Source organism: Oncorhynchus masou, chromosome 21 (assembly GCF_036934945.1).
Source record: "Oncorhynchus masou masou isolate Uvic2021 chromosome 21, UVic_Omas_1.1, whole genome shotgun sequence".
NCBI lineage: Eukaryota > Metazoa > Chordata > Actinopteri > Salmoniformes > Salmonidae > Oncorhynchus > Oncorhynchus masou.
The window spans coordinates 17651384-17674849 of NC_088232.1; the positions used below are offsets into that span (position 1 = coordinate 17651384).

At 43.9% G+C, this 23466-nt stretch overlaps 2 protein-coding genes across 3 annotated transcripts; one reads left to right on the plus strand and one right to left on the minus strand.

Annotated features, from left to right (window-relative positions):
* Nucleotides 1-7: 7 nt before the first annotated feature.
* Nucleotides 8-13283, plus strand: si:ch73-242m19.1 (coiled-coil domain-containing protein 162). Of its 2 annotated transcripts, none has more exons than XM_064927615.1 (23): nt 8-387; nt 490-601; nt 703-752; nt 1447-1623; nt 1864-1981; nt 2741-2915; nt 3097-3235; nt 3467-3617; nt 3775-3870; nt 4075-4239; nt 4444-4661; nt 5070-5187; nt 6817-6937; nt 7132-7244; nt 7433-7582; nt 7851-8072; nt 8382-8531; nt 8668-8802; nt 9062-9214; nt 9423-9632; nt 11561-11681; nt 12042-12169; nt 12269-13283. In XM_064927615.1, exons 2-23 carry the CDS (start codon nt 545-547, stop codon nt 12386-12388), a joined length of 3087 nt encoding a protein of 1028 aa, XP_064783687.1. In that variant the 5' UTR covers nt 8-387; nt 490-544; the 3' UTR covers nt 12389-13283. The 2 variants fall into 2 exon arrangements, with proteins under 2 accessions (XP_064783687.1, XP_064783686.1); XM_064927614.1 differs by having other exon boundaries at nt 9-387; nt 5070-5208.
* LOC135507879 (F-box only protein 30-like) lies at nt 12435-21794 on the minus strand. The gene is made up of 3 exons (XM_064927616.1): nt 20136-21794; nt 15708-17919; nt 12435-15409 (listed from the first exon to the last, which is right to left on the minus strand). Exons 2-3 carry the CDS (start codon nt 17862-17864, stop codon nt 15206-15208), a joined length of 2361 nt encoding a protein of 786 aa, XP_064783688.1. The 5' UTR covers nt 17865-17919; nt 20136-21794; the 3' UTR covers nt 12435-15205.
* Between the last annotated feature and the right edge of the window lie 1672 nt (nt 21795-23466).

The following is a 23466-nucleotide window of genomic DNA, read 5'->3' on the forward strand; positions in this document are numbered from 1 at the left end:
GGCTCTCCAGAGGTACCTTACATCACTACACATATACTTTAATCCAGTGGCCTGTTTACTGGGATCAAATCACTTCTCTGGGTAGGGTAGCCTAGTGGTAGAGCGTTGGACTAGTAACCGAAAGGTTGCAAGTTCGAATCCCCGAGCTGACAAGGTACAAATCTGTCGTTCTGCCCCTGAACAGGCAGTTAACCCACTGTTCCTAGGCCATCATTGAAAATAAGAATTTGTTCTTAACTGACTTGCCTGGTAAAATAAATAAAAATTCTCTTTGATTTAGGAAGTTCTTTGTTCTAGTGGCGATGCAAGCTCCTTAGCTAAGCAGGGTCCCAAATTTTGCAAAGATACAATTGAACCGAAGATAACTGGTACAGGAACCAGGGAGAGGTGAGTTGGAGGGTCAATGAAGGTCATGTTTTGTAATTATCAATATTATTACAGTTAAATATAATTATTATGTCATGTGATTTGACTGTTGTGTTTGTTCAGGCTGACCGAGGCGTTTGTTTCCATCCAGCTGGAGAAAGTGGGTCCACGAGATGAGATGTTGAACTCTTTCGTAAAGAGGAGACAGATCATGGGTGTTGTGATGATGAACCCTGTAAGTGAAATGTCATAGAGGTCAGAGGGGGCAGGGGCTATGTTGGATCTCAGATATTACTGTTTGATTGTTTACCTTCATGACCTTCTCTTTCACCGCAGGATGAAGTAGCAAAAATCAAGAGGAGGCTGATTATTGAGTTCTGTCGAAAGTATGTACATCTGTAGTTTATTTATTTATTTCACCTTTATTTAACCAGGTAGGCAAGTTGAGAACAAGTTCTCATTTACAATTGCGACCTGGCCAAGATTAAGCAAAGCAGTTCGACACATACAACGACACAGAGTTACACATGGAGCAAAACAAACATACGGTCAATAATATAGTATAAACAAGTCTATATACGATGTGAGCAAATGAGGTGAGATAAGGGAGGTAAAGGCAACAAAAAAAAGGCCATGGTGGCAAAGTAAATACAATATAGCAAGTAAAACACTGGAATTGTAGATTTGCAGTGGAAGAATGTGCAAAGTAGAAATAAAAATAATGGGGTGCAAAGGAGCAAAATAATAAATAAATAAAATAAATACAGTAGGGAAAGAGGTAGTTGTTTGGGCTAAATTATAGGTGGGCTATGTACAGGTGCAGTAATCTGTGAGCTGCTCTGACAGTTGGTGCTTAAAGCTAGTGAGGGAGATAAGTGTTTCCAGTAGTAGAAGTTGACGATCATGATTGCCATGTTCAGACATGCTAAAGTGAAGCTTCCTAGCATGACTCATTTGGAAGTGTTTATTCACAGGAGACCCGATTGTTTCATCACATTTTGGGGACTTTATTTCCCTGAAGTTGACTTTCCTCCAGGTGTACCTGTAACATGTTGTCTGTGTCTGTCAACTTTTTCCTAGATTCAGTTTGCGCATGTCCCAGTGTTGTGTGAGAGGGCAGATTATAGGCCTGTACCACAGCCTGACCACCTTACTGGACGAGCTGCCAGACATCCGCCAGTCCCACTTCCTGATTGGCCAGGATCATGAGTTGAAAAGCGATATGGAATCAGGACTAGGTGTTCGCCCTGACCCCAGGTAAGACCAGTGTGAGAGAGCGTTTTGTAGCATGAAATTCAGGGATGTAGTTTTTTTTTAAATAGGTGGGTAAACATCCACTACATCAATGATCATATAAGAATACTTGCTTCAGAAAACCTTGCATATATTGACAGAGAGAATATTTTATGAGTGTGAAGATACCCTGTGGTAGTGTATTTGCTCAGTGTCTCTGCGGTTGGAAGTCAGAGATGATTTTTGTTCCACTTGGTTGGACAGGAATTTCCAGCGGCGTCCCAGGTGCCTGCTGTCAGCCGACGGCAGAATGTTCCTCAACCTGTGGTTCCTCCCCCACTACACTGAGGTTCTCCTCATGTTCAGAACCCTGGAGGACTCGGTGAGAGGTTCTAACCTGCTTTACATTGTGTTAACCTACAGATGGACACAGACACATGCATGGAGGAGTGGATTCAAATTAGATTTTGTGATATCAGTCGAAAAACAAAACCATGGCCTTGCTACGTCTCTGTCTATCTTTCCTGTATGCAAATGAAAACTAAATCCAGAACAATGGAATGTTTCTAAGACTCCAGAGCAGGGTTTCTCAGCTGGCGGTTTTATTTGGCCACATACGTTTTCGGAGGATTTTTAAATTTTTATTGGTAGACATAAAAGACTGTAGAAACACCAGGAAATCAACTCCAAGTGATTTTAATTTAGGAAATCTGTTCCCAAGTACTCCCACTCATAATAGAGAGACACATGATCGTATGCAAACGTGAGCAAGGTTTGAAATCGTTATCTTTTAGTCAAATATTAAATCTGTTTGGGTTTATTGCGGTCCATTTGCGGTCTACAAACGATTTGTAATTATGTTCTGGGCTCCCCGACCTTCCGCAAAAAAATAAAAAAATCAGCCTTTTGCCTGAATCTAGTTGGTGATCTCGGCATAGTGATCTAGTAACCGGAAGGTTGCAAGTTCAAACCCCCGAGCTGACAAGGTACAAATCTGTCGTTCTGCCCCTGAACAGGCAGTTAACCCACTGTTCCTAGGCCGTCATTGAAAATAAGAATTTGTTCTTAACTGACTTGCCTGGTAAAATAAATAAAATAGAGCACGTTTATCTTGAACTGGTTTCCTTTTGTTGCATAACAGGCATGTTGCCGGGCTCTTCACCATAGTCTGGAGATAGTCTCTGCCCTGCATGACATCATCTATTACCTGGTCAGTTTCGCCCGACTGGGGAATCCAGGAGTCTTCAGCTCCAAGAGAGGAGGAGGAGCAGGAGGGGGAGAGCTTACAGCTGACTGGGGAGGTGCTGAAGGCATCGGTATGCATTAGTCATAAACAGACCCGTGGTTCCAATGCCTCAGTGGGTTAAATCATGGTGCAGGATTGGGAGTTTGATTTCCCGCATCAAACACATATACAGTACTATCTGTGTCACTGTTGACAGTTCTGTAAGTCACATTGGAGGAAAGCATCCGCTAAATTACCATGTTGTTGTTAAGGTGCGGAGCTGTGGGAGATCCAGAAACAGGTTGACTCTCTTTGTGACCCTGGTAGTCCTGAGGCTGTGGGTCGCCTGCTTCAACTACGGAGACACGTGCTCTTCTTGCAGTACGACACCGCTGTGAGGCACCTCATCAGGTGAGTGGAGAAAGGTAGAAGATGTTGATATATGCCATCAGTGAGCTGGTTTAGATAAGTGTAATGGAGTATGAGGGTTCCTAGCATAAGAACCAGACCTTGGTCAAATACATTATGTGTCAACAACTTTCAAACGCTTGAGCTTGATTTAGCTAAATCAGTTCAATGGGACCAATGGAAATCAAAAGTGAAAACACAAAGTATTTGATATGCTCTCTCTCTCTCTCTCAGAGAGGCGTTTCTCTCCTCTGGTAACATCGTAGCCTATCAGAGCGTGAGTGACAACATGGGACACGCCCTCCCTACACTGAGTGATAGCGTCAGAACCAATCACAGTTCTCTACTGTCTTTACCAGAGCCAATGGAGCCTCACAGCCCCCGGGTTTGTTATAAAGTTTACACTTCTAAACCCCAGACAGTGTTTGTGTTACTATCCAGAGTAAATGGGAAACACAGTATAGTTAATGCTACTTTCTACTGCTCAGGCAAGGTTGTACTCTTGGACAATTGTTAGGTCATCATGTATTTGTGCTCTCTAGGCTCAAAGGATGTACCCATGGAGAAGTTTTCTGGTGTGTCATGGATTGCACTCTGTAGACATTTGGGGTATCCCACCCATTGAGTACTGCATGCAGGTAGACTTCTACTCTCCTTTATGATATTTCTTGTTTTTCCGTTCTTACAGGCAAGTGATTTAGCAAATAGAGGCAACTAGAAATGATGGTGATTGTTTTATCTATTTTGGTTGAATGCATTGTAAGCTGCTCTGGATAAGAGTATCTACGATGCTAAATGACTATATTGTGGGTGTTCATGGTCTTATGCTGCTTGTAATCCAGCTGTGTCTGAGTGGGCTGGGTGACCGCAGCAGGATGGAGGCCAATGGAGCGATCCTGGGCGTGTCTCTACTAATGGAGGATGTCCTGAACAGCGGAGGGAGAGGGGCAGCGCCGCTACGTCTCCATGACAACAAGGCGGGGGACTCACATGGAAAGCCCGAGGAAGTATATTTACATACGTGTTAGAAGATCTTTTCTTTGGGGTGTGTTAAAATATATGGGTTACTAGGTACATAGTTGCATTCAAAACACATGTAGGCCTAAACATGTATGTAACATCTATGTTTACTGGCAGAAAAAGCACCTTGCAAGCAATGCTGTGAACAGTTTTTTTTTGCACTGACTGACAGTATTGTGTCTTAATACTAGGAGGATGGTAGCAGTGTGGATGACAGTGTTGATGAAGAAGAGAAGGGGATCTCCTCTGCTCCCCTCCAGGACCCTCTCCAGGTGCTGTCTGTGTTAAAGGGTTTCCTGCTCCTCACCAAACAGCTGGAGGTGTTTAAGGAGAGCTGGGGAAGGCGACAGCTAGGGGTGGAACAGATCAATACCATGAAGATCCACAGGCACTTCTCAAGACTCTACAGGTTAGTTAGTATTGCCCATGAAAAAGTTTTTACTTGATGTGATATTCTGACATACCATGCAATACATATTTCTTAATTCCATTCTTTTACTTTTAGATTGTATTGTGTTGTTGGGAATTGTACTACTACTGATACTACTGCACTGTTGGAGCTAGGGACACAAGCATTTCGCTACACCCGCGATAACATCTACTCATTATGTGTATGTGACCAATAAAATGTGATTTGAATACATGGGGGGGGGGGATTTTTATATCAAGGTTTGTGAATAGTGATGGATAAGCAACAGCGACATTAACAAACTTTCACATAGAAATGATTGTTCCTTGTTTATTAATCCTGACTGTGAGTTGATGTCGTCTCATCGTTAATATGTAGCTCAGTGGGTCTCATGCTTCTACATTTCAGAGCAGACATCCAGTACCCAAGTATGAGAGCCCTGGCTCAAAAGATGGGTAAAGAGAAGGACTTTGAGGCTCTGCTGTCTGACAGCCAGCCTCTACTGCCTCCTGCAGGAGCTTCCGAGGTTCACATCAAGAGATTCCAAGTATTGTACTACTGCAGCACACCATGATAGCTCACTCACACACCTGACCTCTATTGGAATCTTTTAACACGGTTTAGTCGGAATTTAGTCGCATTTTGCTACACTCGCAATAATATCTGCTAACCATGTGTATGTGACCAATACAATTGGATTTTTTTTAGTTTAGGTAGAGAGTAAAATGTACACTGAGTTTACAAAACATTAAGAACACCTTCCTAATATTGAGTTGCAGTCCCCTTTATAACTCAGAACAGCCTCAATTTGTCAGGGCATGGACTCTACAAGGTGTCGAAAGCGTTCCACAGCAATGCTGGCCCATGTTGACTCCAATGTGTCGATTTGGCTGGATGCCCTTTGGGTGATTCCGTGTGGCTCAGTTGGTTGAGCATGACGCATGCAACGCTAGGGTTGTGGGTTTGACTCCAACAGTGGACCAGTATAAAAATGTATGAAGTCACTCTGGATAAGAGCATCTGCTAAAATGTAAAAGTGGGTGGTGGACTATTCTTGATACACACGGGAAACTGATGAGTGTGAAAAACCCAGCAGTGTTGCTGTCCTTGACACAAACTGGTGCGCCTGGCACCTATTATCATACCCCGTTCAAAGGCACTTAAATCTTTTGTCTTGCTCATTCACTTTCTGAATGGCACACATACACAATCCATATCTCAATTGTCTCCAGGCTTAAAAATAATTATTGAACCTGTCTCCTGCCCTTCATCTACACTGATTGAAGTGGATTTAACTGGTGACATCAATAAGGAATCATAGCTTTCACCTGGATTCACCTGGTCAGTCTGTCATAGAAAGAGGTGTTCCTAATGTTTTGTACACTCAGTGTACGTGATCCAACTGTTAACTTGAGTGTTTTCTCAAAATGTACACACATAACGTCTGATGGACATAAAAAGCCACTGTATTCGTGTAACAATCCATATACCGTAGTCGTCTGGGATCCAAACTGAATCCACGCTACGTTTCACCATTGTTTCACTTCACGAAATAAAGCCTTGATTCAGGTTGATTCTACCTTTTTTTGCCATTCATGCTGTTGTCTGTGCCTAACCATGTTTGTACCATGTTTGTGCTGCTACCATGTTGTGCTACTGCCATGTTGTGTTGCTACCATGTTATGTTCTTGTCATGTTGTGTTGCTACCATGTTGTGTTGCTGCCATGTTGTGTTGTTGTCGCAGGTCTCTCTTTATGTCGTGTTGCGGTGTCTCTCTTGTCATGATGTGTGTTTTGTCCTACATTTTTTACTTGGAATCCCAGCCCCCTTCCCCACAGGAGGCGTTTTGCCTCATGGCAGGCCGTCATTGTAAATAATTATTTGTTCTTAAATTAACTTTCCTAGTTAAATAAAGGTTAAATAACACATTTTTTTTAAAGGTTGGAACCCAGACTAGTCGAGTAGTGCTACAGACTGAGGAACAGGTTGTAAATTGTGTAATGAAAATGAGGATAAACATGAACATTGGTTTCTCTGTTGACTCTATGTATGGTGGCTCAATCAGTTTCTACGGACTGAGCAATAGGTTATATCTGTAATGTGGCAAACAAGATAATGAGGAACATCTCATTGAGTCTGTGCATGGTGCCTCAGTTGCTCAGGCTACTGGAGAGTACGGAGTGTGATATGATCCGAGCGGTACAGAGGAGGATCACGAGAGAGCTGACCCTGGTGATTTCGGAGCGGGCACGCCAAGACACAGGCCTCCCCACAGGTACACTACCCATCTCTCAGGATGTCTCACGAAGACAGTAACCAATGTTGGATCTGGATTTCTGTTGTCCTTTAAAACATTTGAATATGTTTACATTTTACTGTTACATCACGAACAGGTTAAACAGCTATGAGTATGAGTCGAAAGATTCTAGGTGTAATGGTTGACTAATCACTGTTACCACTGTTGTCCAGAGTTGTGGAAGCAAGGCCCCATGAAGCACAGTCTGTCCCCAGAGAGACCTCAGTTAGTGGAGCGCTTCACCCAGCAGCTAATGGAGTGTGCTGAGCAGACGGAGGAGGGACAGGTGAGAAACCCAACACAGAATGGACAGACAGGCAAGACAATAGCCCTAAAACAATCGGTAGCAGTCTGGTCCTTTTTCTCAGATTTTTTTTTATTTTTTAATTGGCAGTCACAGGTTCATAGGTTCCAAGCACCAAGAACGTGAGAACAGTTTCATGACAAAAATATATGTTATATATCTCCTGCCAGCTGACCTTCCCCGAGGCCCACCTCCAGCGGTGTCTGTCCACTCTGGGCCGCTCTGTGATGGAGAGAGAACGCAGCAGCTTCCTCCTCTACTCCCAGTTCTATGAACAGATCTTACAGCAGGAGAGCCAGCTGCTCTACCGCAGAGAACAGGTATCCTACTCTACTGTACTTCAGCAGTTCAGTGCATAAGATGTGTGTCAAGATATGCTAATACAGTATATGTGTGAACAACTGGGATTAGAACCTCTGGGAGATAACGCTAGTCTTCCGGTGTCGGGCAAGGTTAGTTATCACGTGAGCAGGGTTCCAAACCGGTTTGATTCCGGGGCTTTATACCATTCATTTGCTAAACTGCACACAAACGTATCTTTAAGTTCTTGCTTCTTTGACTTCTCTCTGTACAATATTTGTCCTGCAGGATGTGAAGAACCTTGAGGCGTCCCAGTCCCAGACCATCAACACTTACAGCGAGGTCAGTGGGCTCTGTCGTGGGATGATGTTGCAGACCACAGCCCTGCGTACCCGGGTCACCCAACTGGAGGAGGAACAGAGAGGTCTGGAGCAGCAGATTAGCCTAAAATACAAACAGTGCTATGACTCCCTGGTCCGACAACTTTTCTCCACCTGCATTCAACTGAAGGTACGAAACGCTTTTAAAACCTATCTTTTTATCATAACGGTAACTATCTAAAGCCTGAAGGTATAATGCATTATGATGCTGTTAGAATGCATTATAAGACTTGACATAAGCATGTATGAGCACCTTATAGTCTCTTAGTCAGGATCATTGTGAGGTGATACTAACAATGATCCACAATAACTGGTTAATTTGGAAAATAGTTGGTGTTTGGTCGCATCGTACTTTTGACCACATCACTGCCACGCTAAAAGCACCATAACGCACACCCTCTCGTCTTTTTACTTTATTGTTTACTTGGATGGATCACAGGCCAGGCTTGATGAGTACCATGTGCGAATGGACCAGGATGTTACTCAGCTGGTGAGCAAAGTGAGGAGAGAGGGAGTGGATAACATCATCAAGCTGAAGAAGTTTGGCTCCACTAAAGGCAATGAAGCTCTTCTTAAGACACAGTCGGAGGTGAGACGATTGGGGCTCAAAGTTGTTTTCGAAGCAAGTGACTGAATTGTGACTCAGCTGTTTACAGAATTATTGCATTCATAACTAACAGATATTCTCTTCCTTAATCTTTCTTCTTCCTCTTCTCCTCCATCAGAAGCAGGAGCTCCATGACCTGAGCATGGAGAACAGTCTGCTGACTGGCCTGCTGTCTAAGTTGAAGGCACTGGGCCACTGGAGACAGGTGGTTGGACAGGGCAAGCTGCACCGTAGATTGCTCCACAGCCAGCAGGTACGGTTAGGAGGATTGGAAAGGATTGTCCCCAAAATCACACAAGTGTATTGACTTGCAATGACCGTGACATCACAGTTGTTTTATGATTTGACCTACTTAAGTTGAATGCACAGATAACCTGTGCATAAGAGCCTCTGCTAAATGATTGTAATTTGAATACAAATGTACAGACTCATATGGATTGCACCAGAATGGCTGTGGCTTTTCATGTTTTTTTGCTGACGTTTTGTGCGACTGTGACTTGTGTTGTGTCTAGAGGGAGATGTCATGTCAGAGGGAGGCACTGCGAATGAAGATGATGTCAGAGGGTGAAGTGATCGTACTGAAGCAGGAACTGGAAGTCACTCAGAGGGCCATGACACAGTGTCAGACGGAGTACAACCGCACCAAGAGACTGCTCACCAAACAGGTAGCTAGCTATATCCTCACTCTGACTCATTCACATGCATTTCTTTCTACAACATTACAGATAACAAGTGGAATGAATCTTCACATTTTCTTCTCATTTTACATCATTGTAAATAGTGTGATATTTTCTGTCATAGCCGATTTTAATAACCAGATCTAGAAATATTTGCCTGTCTGGTCTGACAGTAGAGAGATTTTTATGCCCACAGAGCGCAGAGCTCCATGAGGTGAGGCATCACTCTGCTCAGGAGGTCCAGAGCAGACAGGAGCTGGACAGCTACCACCTGCAGAGCCTGGAGCAGCTGAGAGAGGGCGTGGGGGACAGAGACAGACAGCTCCAAGACCTCAGGACTCAGCTGGACAGGAGCAGCAGAGACAGACGGCTACTGAGACAACGCAGTGCCAAAGACATCAGACAGGTGACACTCGTTCTCATCCCTGCAGTACAAACACACCAACACATAATATAAAATGATCTGTTCTAGTATTACTAAAACAGACATCATCCGGGTTGGAGGACCATAAAACAGAGATGGATAATAACTTAAGTTCCCAGACTTTCAAACAATTACATTGTACACTGCTCAAAAAAATAAAGGGAACACTTTAACAACACAATGTAACTCCAAGTCAATCACACTTCTGTGAAATCAAACTGTCTACTGAGGAAGCAACACTGATGGACAATAAATTTCACATGCTGTTGTGCAAATGGATAGACAACAGTTGGAAATTATAGGCAATTAGCAAGACACCCCCAATAAAGGAGTGGTTCTGCAGGTGATAACCACAGACCACTTCTCAGTTCCTATGCTTCCTGGCTGATGTTTTAGTGACTTTTGAATGCTGGCGGTGCTTTCACTCTAGTGGTAGCATGAGACGTAGTCTACAACCCACACAAGTGGCTCAGGTAGTGCAGCTCATCCAGGATGACACATCAATGCGAGATGTGGCAAGAAGGTTTGCTGTGTCTGTCAACGTAGTGTCTAGAGCATGGAGGCGCTACCAGGAGACAGGCCAGTACATCAGGAGATGTGGAGGAGGCCGTAGGAGGGCAACAACCAAGCAGCAGGACCGCTACCTCCGCCTTTGTGCAAGGAGGAGCAGGAGGAGCACTGCCAGAGCACTGCAAAATGACCTCCAGCAGGCCACAAATGTGCATGTGTCTGCTCAAATGGTCAGAAACAGACTCCATGAGGGTGGTATGAGGGCCCGACGTCCACAGGTGGGGGTTGTGCTTACAGCCCAACACCGTGCAGGACGTTTGGCATTTGCCAGAGAACACCAAGATTGGCAAATTCGCCACTGGCGCCCTGTGCTCTTCACAGATGAAAGCACATGAGCACATGTGACAGACGTGACAGTCTGGAGACGGCGTAGAGAACGTTCAGCTGCCTGCAACATCCTCCAGCATGACCGGGTTGGCGGTGGGTCAGTCATGGTGTGGGGTGGCATTTCTTTGGGGGGCCGCACAGCCCTCCATATGCTCGCCAGAGGTAGCCTGACTGCCATTAGGTACCGAGATGAGATCCTCAGACCCCTTGTGAGACCATATGCTGGTGCGGTTGGCCCTGGGTTCCTCCTAATGCAAGACAATGCTTGACCTCATGTGGCTGGAGTGTGTCAGCAGTTCCTGCAAGAGGAAGGCATTGATGCTATGGACTGGCCCGCCCGTTCACCAGACCTGAATCCAATTGAGCACATCTGGGACATCATGTCTCACTCCATCCACCAATGCCACGTTGCACCACAGACTGTCCAGGAGTTGGCGGATGCTTTAGTCCAGGTCTGGGAGGAGATCCCTCAGGAGACCATCCGCCACCTCATCAGGAGCATGCCCAGGCGTTGTTGGAAGGTCATACAGGCATGTGGAGGCCACACACACTACTGGGCCTCATTTTGACTTGTTTTAAGGACATTACATCAAAGTTGGATCAGCCTGTCGTGTGGTTTTCCACTTTAATTTTGAGTGTGACTCCAAATCCAGACCTCCATGCGTTGATACATTTGATTTCCATTGATAATTTGTGTGATTTTGTTGTCAGCACATTCAACTATGTAAAGAAAAAAGTATTTAATAAGAATATTTCATTCATTCAGATCTAGGATGTGTTATTTTAGTGTTCCCTTTATTTTTTTGAGCAGTGTATGTGTCGCGTAGGTATAAACTTGGGCCTGGCCTTTCCTGGTCAGATTATATGGTCATGAAAAATCCCTGGCCCTGGGAATAATTTATCTAAATGTGTATATTCCCTGATGAAGGGAGCACATTTACCGTAAATTAGACAGAGCAAGTTTAGATCATTGGTGTAATGGACATTAACCCAGGCACCCACTGTGGCTTTAGGTGAAGGGCCAGCTTCATCAGGAACGCAGCCTCAAACAGGAGGCTTTCCAGCGGGTGGACAAGCTGCAGAGCCAGGTAGAGGACGTTGAGACTGCTCTCTCCAGGTGTACCTACACAGCAGGTAATGGCTCAGCTTCAGTGTGTTCCACTCACTCCCTTTCCATACAGCAGTAACTTACTATGGCAATGGTTCTCAATCCTGGCTCTGGGGACCCAAAGGGGTGCACATTTTTGTTTTTGCCCTAGCACTACTACACCTGATTCTAATAATCACCTCATCATCAGGCTTTTTTTGATTTGAATCAGGTGTGTGGTGCTAGTGCAAAAACGCACCCCTTTGGGTCCAGAGGACCAGGATCGAGAACCGCTATGCAGTTCTAGAGTAGTGTATGTGCCCAGTACAAAACATAACATACTGTTTAATGAATAACTCACTATGCTGCAGCTAGCCATAGATTCAGCCTGTGCTCTCTCTCAACAGGGCGACGGAAGACATCCTGTTACACTTTCCCTCACAACAGATCCAGCATCAGAAACCCAGAACACGCTGGCCCACAGCAGGACGATAGCAAGAGGGATTCTACAACACAGCTGGAGAGACCCAAAACAGTGAGTATCTCTTCTTGGCATATTACTGCCTAGTAACAAGTTCACTTTTGTGTGGCTTCGTTCCCCCAATAGAATTGTATCGTTTGTGTGTTTTGTCAGGAACCGCCTCGCCTGCGTATCCTCACCACGGAGGCCCTGCTACCAAACCTCACCGATGGAGGCCCAACCTCCTCTAGTCTCCTCACACACCTTCAGCAGCTGAGACACAACCATCAGTAAAAATGATACTGTTCTTGTAGAAAAATGTCAACCATGTTGTAACAAGTAATGAAAACAAATGTTTATTGGTGATGAAAATGATCTAGATGATACACAGTATGTGAAGGACCTTTATACACCTGGGCGGCTAAAACAAGAAACAAAAACATTGTAAAACAGTGGTAAGACACCTTGTTTAAAGCTATAACTTGGTGTGATCTCATTGTTGCAGATGTACCATACAAATGTAGTAAGACAAACCAAATATGAAGAGTTGAGACAGAACTACATAGGCCCAGTGTATCCAGGCTCAATACACACACAACCTTTAAAAGGGTTATTGTAGAGGAAACATAACCTTACATTTTATGGATAAATCAGGTTAAGAATGACTGTTAATCTCTTCACTCACATGCAGGGGGAAGAAAATGGTTTGCCTGGTCTCAGATCTGTTTATGCCGTTTTGCATACAGTCATTGGAATTTAACCATCTGACTTGGCTAAAAAGCACAAACTTATCTGGGACCAGGCAATAATGTGGGGATGATCAATAGGTTAAACCATAGCATCCTCTGAACAGTCTAATATTTGTGGCATGTTCATCAGATTAGAAACTACACCAGATAATAGAAGGACATTAAAAAAAAGGGTTGCATGAAAGAATACAAAAAGAGTTGAGTTCTGACAATACAAATTAAATATCACAAAACACACGCAGGACTGATGCATATTTTGGAAGTTAACTCACACAAAAAAATGTTTAACTATCCATCTGGGGTGCTAATCATGTTTTCAACCATGCAAAGTTTGCACCGGTCTCTCCCCCCCCCCCCCAAATGGAATACAACTGTAGAATAAACTGTACAGGGATTCAGAGAAGAAGAACTTAAGGTCAAATAAAGTGATTTGTCTTTTACTTTTTTTTTCTTTTTTTTTTTAAACAGGATGCAAACTATGCCCTTAAGAAGTCTGGCCCTCAATTTCTACAACAGAATCTTAAACCCATGAATTAAGGCTGGACTCCAATCCGGTTACGCTTTGTCGACAATGTACCATTTAATTGAAACAATATATGCAGCGTTTATCAGGATTGCTAGCTCAGAACATAGCCTTTAAAAGCTGCATTGTCTACAACTCATGATCGGATTGAATCCCCGCCTTCATTTCTACAGCACAATCTGTCCGAATAATTAAATCTTGTTCTACACACTTCCAAATCCAAAACAGACTTTCAACTCAGAGAAAAATCAAGTCAAACGATAGGTAGGTTATTGATAATTAGATCTATTGAGGACATGGAATTTAATGTGTCAGTACCAACACCGCCATAAAACACAATAATACTGACCGGTATATCAGTCCTGACTAACCCCACTCTATAACCATGACTTTAAAGTGACTGTTCCATGTGAATACTGGTAGATTGGTGTATCTTTTACACATGAGCCCGATTTAAACTCTAGAGCCAAACCAAAAACCAAGCAGAGCTGTACAGTACAGTTTGGGTGGAACCTGTCGTGTGAAGCAGGCAATACAGTACAAGTAATGGCCAGCACTTATTGATACAGCGTCTTGTCTGCATCCCAAATGGGACCCCGTTCCCTTTATAGTGCACTACTTTTGACCAGAGCCCTAAAATGGGCCCGTGTCAAAAGTAGTGCACCATATAGGGGAATAGGGTCTTATTTTGGAGGTAGGCATGTTTTACAAACCCTGAGACACAGCAGGCAACTTCTGAGCAGTGTCTACGTAGTGCCAAGAGGAAAATATATAGATTAACACTAAAATGACAGGACCATGATTATTAGTTGCCATGATCAGTTTCAATACTGATCAACTCTCATCCCCAGAAGCGACGGTATGCCCACGTTCCCTGACCTGCAGGATTCACTGGACTCAAACAGATCCAATAACTAGTATTCACACAAATGGTTTTCACAGAAGTACCATTTCTCAAATTAGGAAAATAGATAAAAGACAACCAATCACCCTTCATTTAACCAGCCAACATTGTTGCCCGGTCTGATACTGGTTGTAGAGTTAAATAGCTACATAGTAAAATGTTCCATTCTGATAATGGCCTGTAGTGTGGACATTAAGTTTGGTCTGAATCTTAAGATTCAGATAAGGTAATGACATTATCCGCCAACTCAAACCATGATGACCCTAAGTATGTAAAACCGTGCACGACAATAAGATGTTGTAAATCGCTCTAGCTGGGAGTCTGTGAAAAATCTCTTTAAAAGGTCTTCGTCAGAACCCTCGTATGACCAGAAAGCAAGTGTTTATCATAAGGCTCCACTTTCTTTCTTTGTCAACGTGGCACAGTACTGACTTTGCTAGTTATTCATATAAAAATAAAGTAACATTTGTTTTATTTACACATTGACAGAGTATGTAAAAGTTAATCTCTTCAGTACATTGGTAACAATATGACATTACAAAGTGGCATTGAAAACAATTCAGGTTCTTTCTGTCAAGGCTGGAAAAAAGCAGGGTTGGGAGTCCATTTCAATTCAGTAAAAACTTCCTGAATGGACTGAAATTAAAGGGGCATCGTCCAAAATGGCAGCCTTATTCCTACATTTCAATTTAATAGCAATTTAGGAGACACTCTTGTCCAGAGCGACTGACAGGAGCAATTATGTGCCTTGCTTAAGTGCAGATTTTCCACATAGTCGAACCAGCGACCTTTCAGTTACCGGCTTAATGCTCTTAACCGCTAGGCTGCCTGCCGCTCTATATCTATGGCCCCTGTTCAAAGGTAGTGCACTATATATAGGGAATAGACTACCAATTCAGACATACCCATGGACTCCAACCCTGTTATAGGGCAACTCATAATACTGGCTTGAGGACTGAGCGCAGTGAGCGTCCCTCTTTGGTGAGCTCTCTGGTGAAGCACATGCAGGGCAGAGGGATTGCCTCGTCCCGACGGGTGATGGTGTTAAACTTGCACTTCTTCAGATGTTCGGCCATATTGGCGATGTTGGCAAACTTCCACTCGTTCACCGTACCGAAAGCCGTACTGAATCGCCACACCTGGATCACAAAAGAGAGTAATTGAAATTCATTAGTTGTAATGAAGACATGTGTAATATGGTATGCCTGCTTGCAACGCAAAGCCTTAAATCTAATTAATTACTGTGTTAATATAGGACAGCATGCATTCAGTGGTCAGGAAATAGGAGTGAATTCTAACTTGAGATCCCCATGCGCGTCTCAAACTGTCGTTCATCTCGGAAATTTCCCATTGATCATAGATTTATGGGAAAATGCAATAAACTAAAATTCAATACAGATGTTAATGCACATGTTTAAAATGCAGTGAGCGACTAACCTTGTTTTGGATCTGCCATGAGGAAGACCCATCTGCCCGTCGTGTGTTCTCCCAGAGAAGCACCACCATGCCTCTGGACTTGAGTAAGCTGCCACACACATCCCTCATGGTACGTGAGACCCTGGACAGCTGGCACAGGCTGAAGCCATCCAGAAAACTAGCCACATACTGTTGCACCTCGAAGGGCAGGGAGCTCAGGTGGTCGCAGGAGGAGCCGAACCGACAGGCATTCCTGGGGAGAGTTTTATCTCCAAACTGGGGAGGCATACCCGGCTGCACCCCGAACGAGCCCAGGTGTCTATCGTGGATGATTCTGGAGCCCTGCACAGAGGGACAGAAGCGTCTCTGGGAGTAGGTGCAGCCGTAGTAGGCCAGGGGACAGCGGTGCTCCAGCCAGCCATTCAGGCCGGCGTGGATGTCCCCGTGAACGTTTTTGAAATGCGAGGAGAACTCATCCCTGCGGAACAGCTGTCCACACACAAAGGTGAACATGGTGCGCTGCTTGGTCTGGTAGCGGGCCACGCACTCCAGCACCAGGTCCAGTCTGAGGGTGTGGAAGGGGCTGGGGTTGGAAAGCTGCGGGCTGGCGTGATCACAGGCCGACGCTGAGGCGATGTCCCCCACCATGGTGTTAGTGGCCAGTATTGCCGAGGGGAAGGAAAAGGTCTGGGTACCAAAGTCGACGCGATAACCGTCTACAAACCTGCTGTCTGAGATGCTGCGGCCCCCGGGGGAATCACCCAGGCAGAAAAGCAGCGCTGCCGTGATCAGGTCTATCCCATGGAGCCCCAATGGATCGTCAGTTACCTCCAGGTCTGAGGTGTCCACTGACTTGTCCTCCATTTTAGCTCTGAACAAATAGGGATCAGACATCATAGCCCTGCGCCCGTTAAACGTAAACACACTCATCCCTCGGAGCACCTGGAGGTTCTGTAGTTTCCTCTCCAGCCACCTATCTTCGATCTCTAAGGGCAGGTGCTGGAGCACGTTGTAGGGTTCCAGATTAGGGAGAGGCATGGGAAGAGGCAGGTGGATGGGTAGTGGTGGAGGGTGGGGCCCAGAGGGCTCCCGTGGTGCTACTATATTAGGCATGGAGAGATAAGGCATCACCGGCCTGAAGTCTGAAGACCTGTTGACTTCTGAGCGTCTGGGTGGAGATCTGCTCAGATCCATCCGCTCACGTCGTCTCAAGTGATTGTGGTCGTCCCCTGTATGGTGGAAACCGTTACTGAGAGAAGGACGACCCACCTCTGCTAGACCCATCATGCCGTCCTTCTCCACCTCCTCTGAAGACTTGGTTAGTTCATCGAGCTCTATCCAGTGGCTCTCATCTCCCTGTCTGCCTGTTCCGACTCCACAGTCCACAGACACTCCGCCCACTGCTCCGAGCTCACAGTCCAACTGTGTGCCGCTCTCCTTCATCTCTACATTCTTCAAGTCATCACTGTTCTCTCCATTATGGAGAACCCCATTTCGCTCTGTTTTTTCCCCATTTATAATTCCATTGATCAAGTTGACGTCCTTTGCACTTCTGAGAACTTCCAAGGTCGCTGCTAAGTTCTTTTTGTGTACCGAAATATAGGACTCCTCATCATCCATTTCAATCACTCCATTAGTCAAAGCAGCAGCCTCATCCATTTCAACCATTCCATTACTAACTGCAGTCTCTGGTACACTTGACACGACATCGGCCATCTTTTCATTTGTTTCCACAGCTGGTTTATTATATCCGTTATTTGACGTGTTGGTGGTGACTCTGAGGGACTCCAGTAGCATCCTCTGATCTTGGAGAGCCAGGGCCATGTCTAGCTGCTCCACCACTTCAACATTGCTCAGGTACTCATAGGACTTCCTGTCTGAATAGCTCACAGGCCAACGGTTCCACTCCATGGTGCAACACACCACACTGGCCGGGCACGTCTCTAGGTGTTCAGCCATTTTGAGCCGAGCAATAGTGAAAGGGCACCCGAATCCAGTGTTGAGGCAAGGCACTCTTTCAAACGGGCATAATAAATGATGCTCCTCCACTTTGCAGGAGTGGAAGACGGCTCCACAGACGAGAGGGCAGCCAATGAGATCACAGGACACACCAGTCTCTGGGCGGATCATACACCTCCGGTTTACACACTTCATGCAGTGGGCATGGAGCGCCTCCATCTTTGTGGTGTTGATATTCTAGATTTAAAAGGAGGAATGAGTGAAGTGGTCTGCCCTGAAATAATGAGAGAAAAATAGTTTTAAAATCATACCGTTTTTAGTAAAGATTTAGGTCTAATTAGATGTGAAAAAATTCAAGTTGAACCAGTCAGTTAATGAATAGAAAAAGCAACCAGGCCATGTCCCAGTTCCTAGAAACATGTCCTGTTAAATTATCCCACTGACATAGTTCTAGGGCCAGCTCTCTACCTACCAAACATGTGGCAATGGCATCCCGTGCCTTTAAAAGACCAGCATCACATTCTATAACTTAGCACCTGCTCCCATCTCAGTCTTTCTGTTTACTAAATCTTTAAGCGGCCACATGACATTTCACAACACTCTTCTTGGGTTACAGTACATGGCCACAACACACCAGTTCTAGGATCTAGCCTAAAGGACCATGACCTTTAACCCCTGGCTGAGGCTGTATGAAGCCAGGGAGGAAGAGAGAAGCCCAACTCTGGAAAATCTGTCTCCTTCCAGCAGGTGTTTTGTCATTGTTCTTCCCACCTAGCAAGGAGTTTTTGTATGGAGGTTAACAGCTTATTTCCTACGTGAGCTTTATTTGACCAAATAGAAGTTTAGTAATCCTTAAGTCGTTACGAGTGTACTGATACATATAGGACAAGTAACATCGTGGCAACAGAGAAAAAACAACTTTATATCAGAGCTCTCTGGAGATAGCTATGCATATTAGTGAAATCAGGCTAGTAGCATTGCGTCTCTCTCCATTGAATACAGGCAGTTGATGTCACCAACCCTCATCAAATATTTACAAAAGGATTACAATAATGCGATGTATCCACCACTTCGAAGAAATGATGGGCGGGAGCTAGAAAGCCCACAGTGCCGCTTTACAGACTCCCATTATTAGGGCGGAGAGACATTTACACGGAGTGTACAAAACAATAAGAACACCTTCCTGAATATTGAGTTGTACCTCCGCCCCTTTTGCCCTCAGAACAGCCTCAATTCGTCGTGGCATGGACTCCATAACATGTCGAAAGTGTTCCACATGGATACTGGCCCATGTTGACTCCAATGCTTCCCACAGTTGTCAAGTCGTCTGGATGTCCTTTGGGTGGTTGACCATTCTTGATATACACAGGAAATTGTTGAGCATGAAAACCCCAGCAGCATTGCAGGTCTTGGTAGAGCATGGCACTTGCAACACCAGGGTTGTGGGTTCGATTTCCACGGGGGACCAGTACGAAAAAAGTATGACAATTTGAACTCACTACTTACTGTAAGTCGCTCTAGATAAGAGCTTCTGCTAAATTACTAAAATGTAAAAATGGGTGGTGGGCCATTCTTGATACACACAGGAAACTGTTGACAAAAACCCAGCAGCGTTGTAGTTCTTGACACAAACTTGTGCGCCTGGCACCATAATCATACCCTGTTCAAAGACTCCTGAATATTTGGTTTTGCCCATTCACTTTCTGAATGGCACACATACACAAACCATGTCTCAAGGCTTAAAAGTCATTATTTAACCTGTCTCTTCCCCTTCATCTATACTGATTGAAGTGGATTTAATAAGTGACATCAAAGGATCATAGCTTTCACCTGGTCAGTCTGTATTGGAAAGAGCAGGTGTCCTTAAGGTTTTGTACACTCCATGTTTCTTGTTAGTATATTCATAATATTTTATGAAACAGACGGTGCAGTGGACTTACTGGCCTGCTCAAAGCTTGATGACAACAAAACCTGGTGACCTGTCTAAGTAACTGTCAGCCAACCATGTATGTAAGGGGAAACGTTACACTGCCAGTCTTGACTGGGCATGACTGAGTTGTCTGGCTTCACAGGCCTCATGTCAGATTGCGCAAGATAAACAAAAACAAACGACTAGCTAACTAACACAAGTAACACATAGTAGTAACACGCTAACTGGCTATTTAGATTAACACAATAGTAACACAGTTAAAAAACTAGCTAACTAGTTATTTTTTGCCACTGGAAAGTGTAATGTCCGGCCTACTTAGTGGTTAAACTTTTTTTTTTTTTCACTCTATAACGTTAGATTACTAGCAACACCAACCAACTTTAGCTGTGCTAGCTAGCGGCTAACAGACCCAATATTGATTAACGGGTGAAAATGAGACGGAGGTTGGATCCGGCGGTTCTCCAAATGTCCAATTTTAGCCAGCCACTGAGCTAGCTAAAGTTAGCTTGGTAGCTAGCTATTTAACTAAAAAAAACATGTCACAATACCATTTGGCTTACCCGTATTAAATAACGATACAGCAAATCGTTGATATCTGAGTCTTGTCCTTATATTCGGCAGTAACACTAGCCACACACAATTAACTAAAAGTTCGGTAGGTAATATTGTAGCAGCTAGCTAGTCAGCTACAAATATTGACGTCTCTTCCGCCTCGAGTCACTATTGTGACTTCTGCTGTAAAATGCTAGCAAGCTCATCTGTGACTAGCTGCTAATATCTACAAGTGGCGCAAGTTGATTGCGTCATCATTCAGCGGACCCGGACCACAGCGAAGTTTGGCTAGAGATGTGCGCCTGAAATAGATGGGGAATACCCCAAGAATACTTAGCGAGCTACATTTCCAATAAATATGTTGTTTTAGACATCGAAAAGGTCAGAAATAGTTCAATTAAAGACAGCTCTTTGAAATACCTTTATTTTTTTCTTTACAAAAAACACTGAAAACCCATGTTACAGATGTTTTCAGTTTTATACCACATCTTCAAAATCCCTGATTTCTACACTGATATTTTATATACGCCCAAACGTACAATAAATTCATTGTTTCCTCTTTCCTTATCCAACATTTTAATTTGTGTGGGTGCACGTGCAAGCATGAAGTGAGTGTAGTGGTGACTGGAGAAGTGGGTATACTCAAGTTTGCCAGAAATTTACCAAAAAGGCCCACAAGGTGAAGGAAAGGCGCCATGTGTGAAAAATTCTATGAGAAATTGTGACACACTTTGAATGGACTAATATGATAAATCCCATATTGGTCTTTCACAATCAGGCCAACCCAATCTGTACTGTGCAAGTAGGCTAATAGAAGGGTTTAAGCTCTCAAAGTACATTTTTCAAAATAGAAAAACACAATTGGATGTTCTAAGACCATAACAATGCTTTAACCACATCCAGAGACCCCTTTTTGAGGTCTGGGAAAAATCTAAGACATTTGTATTTTTGAGTGTAGTTATCCTTTAATTCAAGTGAACTGACACCAAGCACTGCTGCTTTGTTAGCAGTGTTTCTGTAGCACATGAGATGGAGAAAACAAATGGCCACTGGATTAATGCATCATTCTGCCAGGTAGGCATAGGCTACTTTGTAGCTAGTTAACATTTAATTGTGAAGGTTTTTGGGAAAGACTATCTACCAGAAGATGTTTAGGCCTATCATTAGCATCACTATATTTTTAGTGTTCCTTCATTGTTTGAAATCATAGAAATGTGGAGGTAATTATTTTATAAAGACTTCCTCATATGCATTCTCCTGTTCTATTGGTTTTCTTTCAACTTCCTTCCATTGTCTAGCAGCCAAAGGCATTATCCTAGTCATATTATCAACCCATGATTATTGTTGCACCTTTAGATCTTGCCTCTTTAAAAATGTCTAACTGATATTTCCATCTCTGCCCATTAAACCCTGTGTGCATTTTAGAACAGAGTTTTCCCGCAAATTCCATTTTGGAACATTAGTGTATATCCTACAGCCTTGAGCACATTGCGGCACCTAAAATATGAAGAAATAATAGTCTATCAACATTTTAAGCTAAACATTCTGATCTGTTCCATCAGCCGTATTCATTGATACAGCGTATACCTCCCCTATACTACTTCAACACACATTGTGGGGACTAAGAAGCGAGTATATGCAATGCCCACTGAAAAATAAGTGTGTATACGGCGTATACTTGCCTACACCCTCCACTACACCACTGCATGCATGCCTGTGCATGCTTGCACTTGTGTGTCTGCCTTTGTAGATGTATGTATGAATGCACCGTTTGACATCTGTTCTCATAGCTTGGACTACTGGTCTGCTCGGCTATCTTAGGAGGCTACCTCTGAGATGTGGTGTATATTGGACAGAGTGAGCTGAGCAGCCTCCTGTGCTGGGTAAGAGTGTCTGGTTCTCAGCCACAGCCTCCCGAACACTCCAGTGATCAGCAGTAGGACCACCAGCAGTCCTCCCAGGACAAACGTCTCCACTGAAAGCACACCTCCAGAGTCTGCAGGGCAAGAGACCACAAGTCAGAGATGCAGGGATGTGTTGTTAGGGCACAACGTTAGCAAAACACAGAAGTAGGAAAACATTTTGAAATGGAAAACATAAGTAAGCTGTTCAACAGTTTGGAACGTTCAGATAGAAATACATTTGAAGTCGGAAGTTTACATACATCTTAGCCAAATACATTTAAACTCAGTTTCACAATTCCTGAGAGTTAATCCTATAATTTTTACTGTCTTAGGTCAGTTAGGATCACCACTTTATTTTAAGAATGTGAAATGTCAGAATAATAGTTGAGAATTATTTATTTCAGCTTTTATTTCTTTCATCACATTTCCAGTGGGTCAGAAGTTTACATAACCTCAATTAGTATTTGGTAGCATTGCCTTTAAATTGTTTAACTTGGGTCAAACGTTTCGGGTAGACTTCCACAAGCTTCCCACAATAAGTTGGGTGAATTTTGGCCCATTCCTCCTGACAGAGCTGGTGTAACCGAGTCAGGTTTGTAGGCCTCCCTGCTCGCACATGCTTTTTCAGTTCTGTTCACAAATTATCTATAGGATTGAGGTCAGAGCTTTGTGATGGCCACTCCAATACCTTGACTTTGTTGTCCTTAAGCCCTTTTGACACAACTTTGGTAGTATGCTTGGGGTCATTGCCCATTTGGAAGACCCAAACTTCCTGACTGATGTCTTGAGATGTTGCGTCAATATATCCACAACATTTTCCTTCCTCAAGATACCATCTATTTGGGAAGTGCACCAGTCCCTCCTGCAGCAAAGCACCCCCACAACATGATGCTGCTGCCCCCGTGCTTCACGATTGGGATGGTGTTCTACAGCTTGCAAGCCTCTCCCTTTCTCCTCCAAACATAACAATGGTCATTATTGCCTAACAGTTCTATTTTTGTTTCATCAGACCAGAGGGCATCTCTCCAGAAAGTACGATCTTTGTCCCCATTTGCAGTTGCAAACCATAGTCTGTGTTTTTTTAGGGCGGTTTTGGAGCAGTGGCTTCTTCCCTGCCGAGTGGCCTTTCAGGTTATGTCGATATAGGACTATAGATATAGATACTTTTATAGATACTATAGATACATATACTATAGATATAGATACTTTTGTACCTGTTTCCTCCAGTATCTTCACAATGTCCTTTGCTTTTGTTCTGGGATTGATTTGCACTTTTCGCACCAACGTACGTTCATCTCTAGGAGACAGAACGCGTCTCCTCCCTGAGCGGTGTGACAGCTGCGTGGTCCCATGGTGTTTATACTTGTCAAAACTATAGTTTGTTAACAAGATATTTGTGGAGTGGTTGAAAAACGAGTTTTAATGACGCCAACCT

Bases quoted from the DNA above. Each gene is read 5' to 3' on its own strand.
- si:ch73-242m19.1 (XM_064927614.1), top strand. From the start codon at position 545: ATGTTGAACTCTTTCGTAAAGAGGAGACAGATCATGGGTGTTGTGATG. The intron at 5,209-6,816 runs GTATTGTACTAC...ATGGTGCCTCAG, and splicing joins TTCACATCAAGAGATTCCAA to TTGCTCAGGCTACTGGAGAG. The intron at 9,633-11,560 runs GTGACACTCGTT...CTGTGGCTTTAG, and splicing joins GTGCCAAAGACATCAGACAG to GTGAAGGGCCAGCTTCATCA.
- LOC135507879 (XM_064927616.1), bottom strand. From the start codon at position 17,864: ATGGAGGCGCTCCATGCCCACTGCATGAAGTGTGTAAACCGGAGGTGT. The intron at 15,410-15,707 runs GTTAGTCGCTCA...TTTGTGATCCAG, and splicing joins CATGGCAGATCCAAAACAAG to GTGTGGCGATTCAGTACGGC.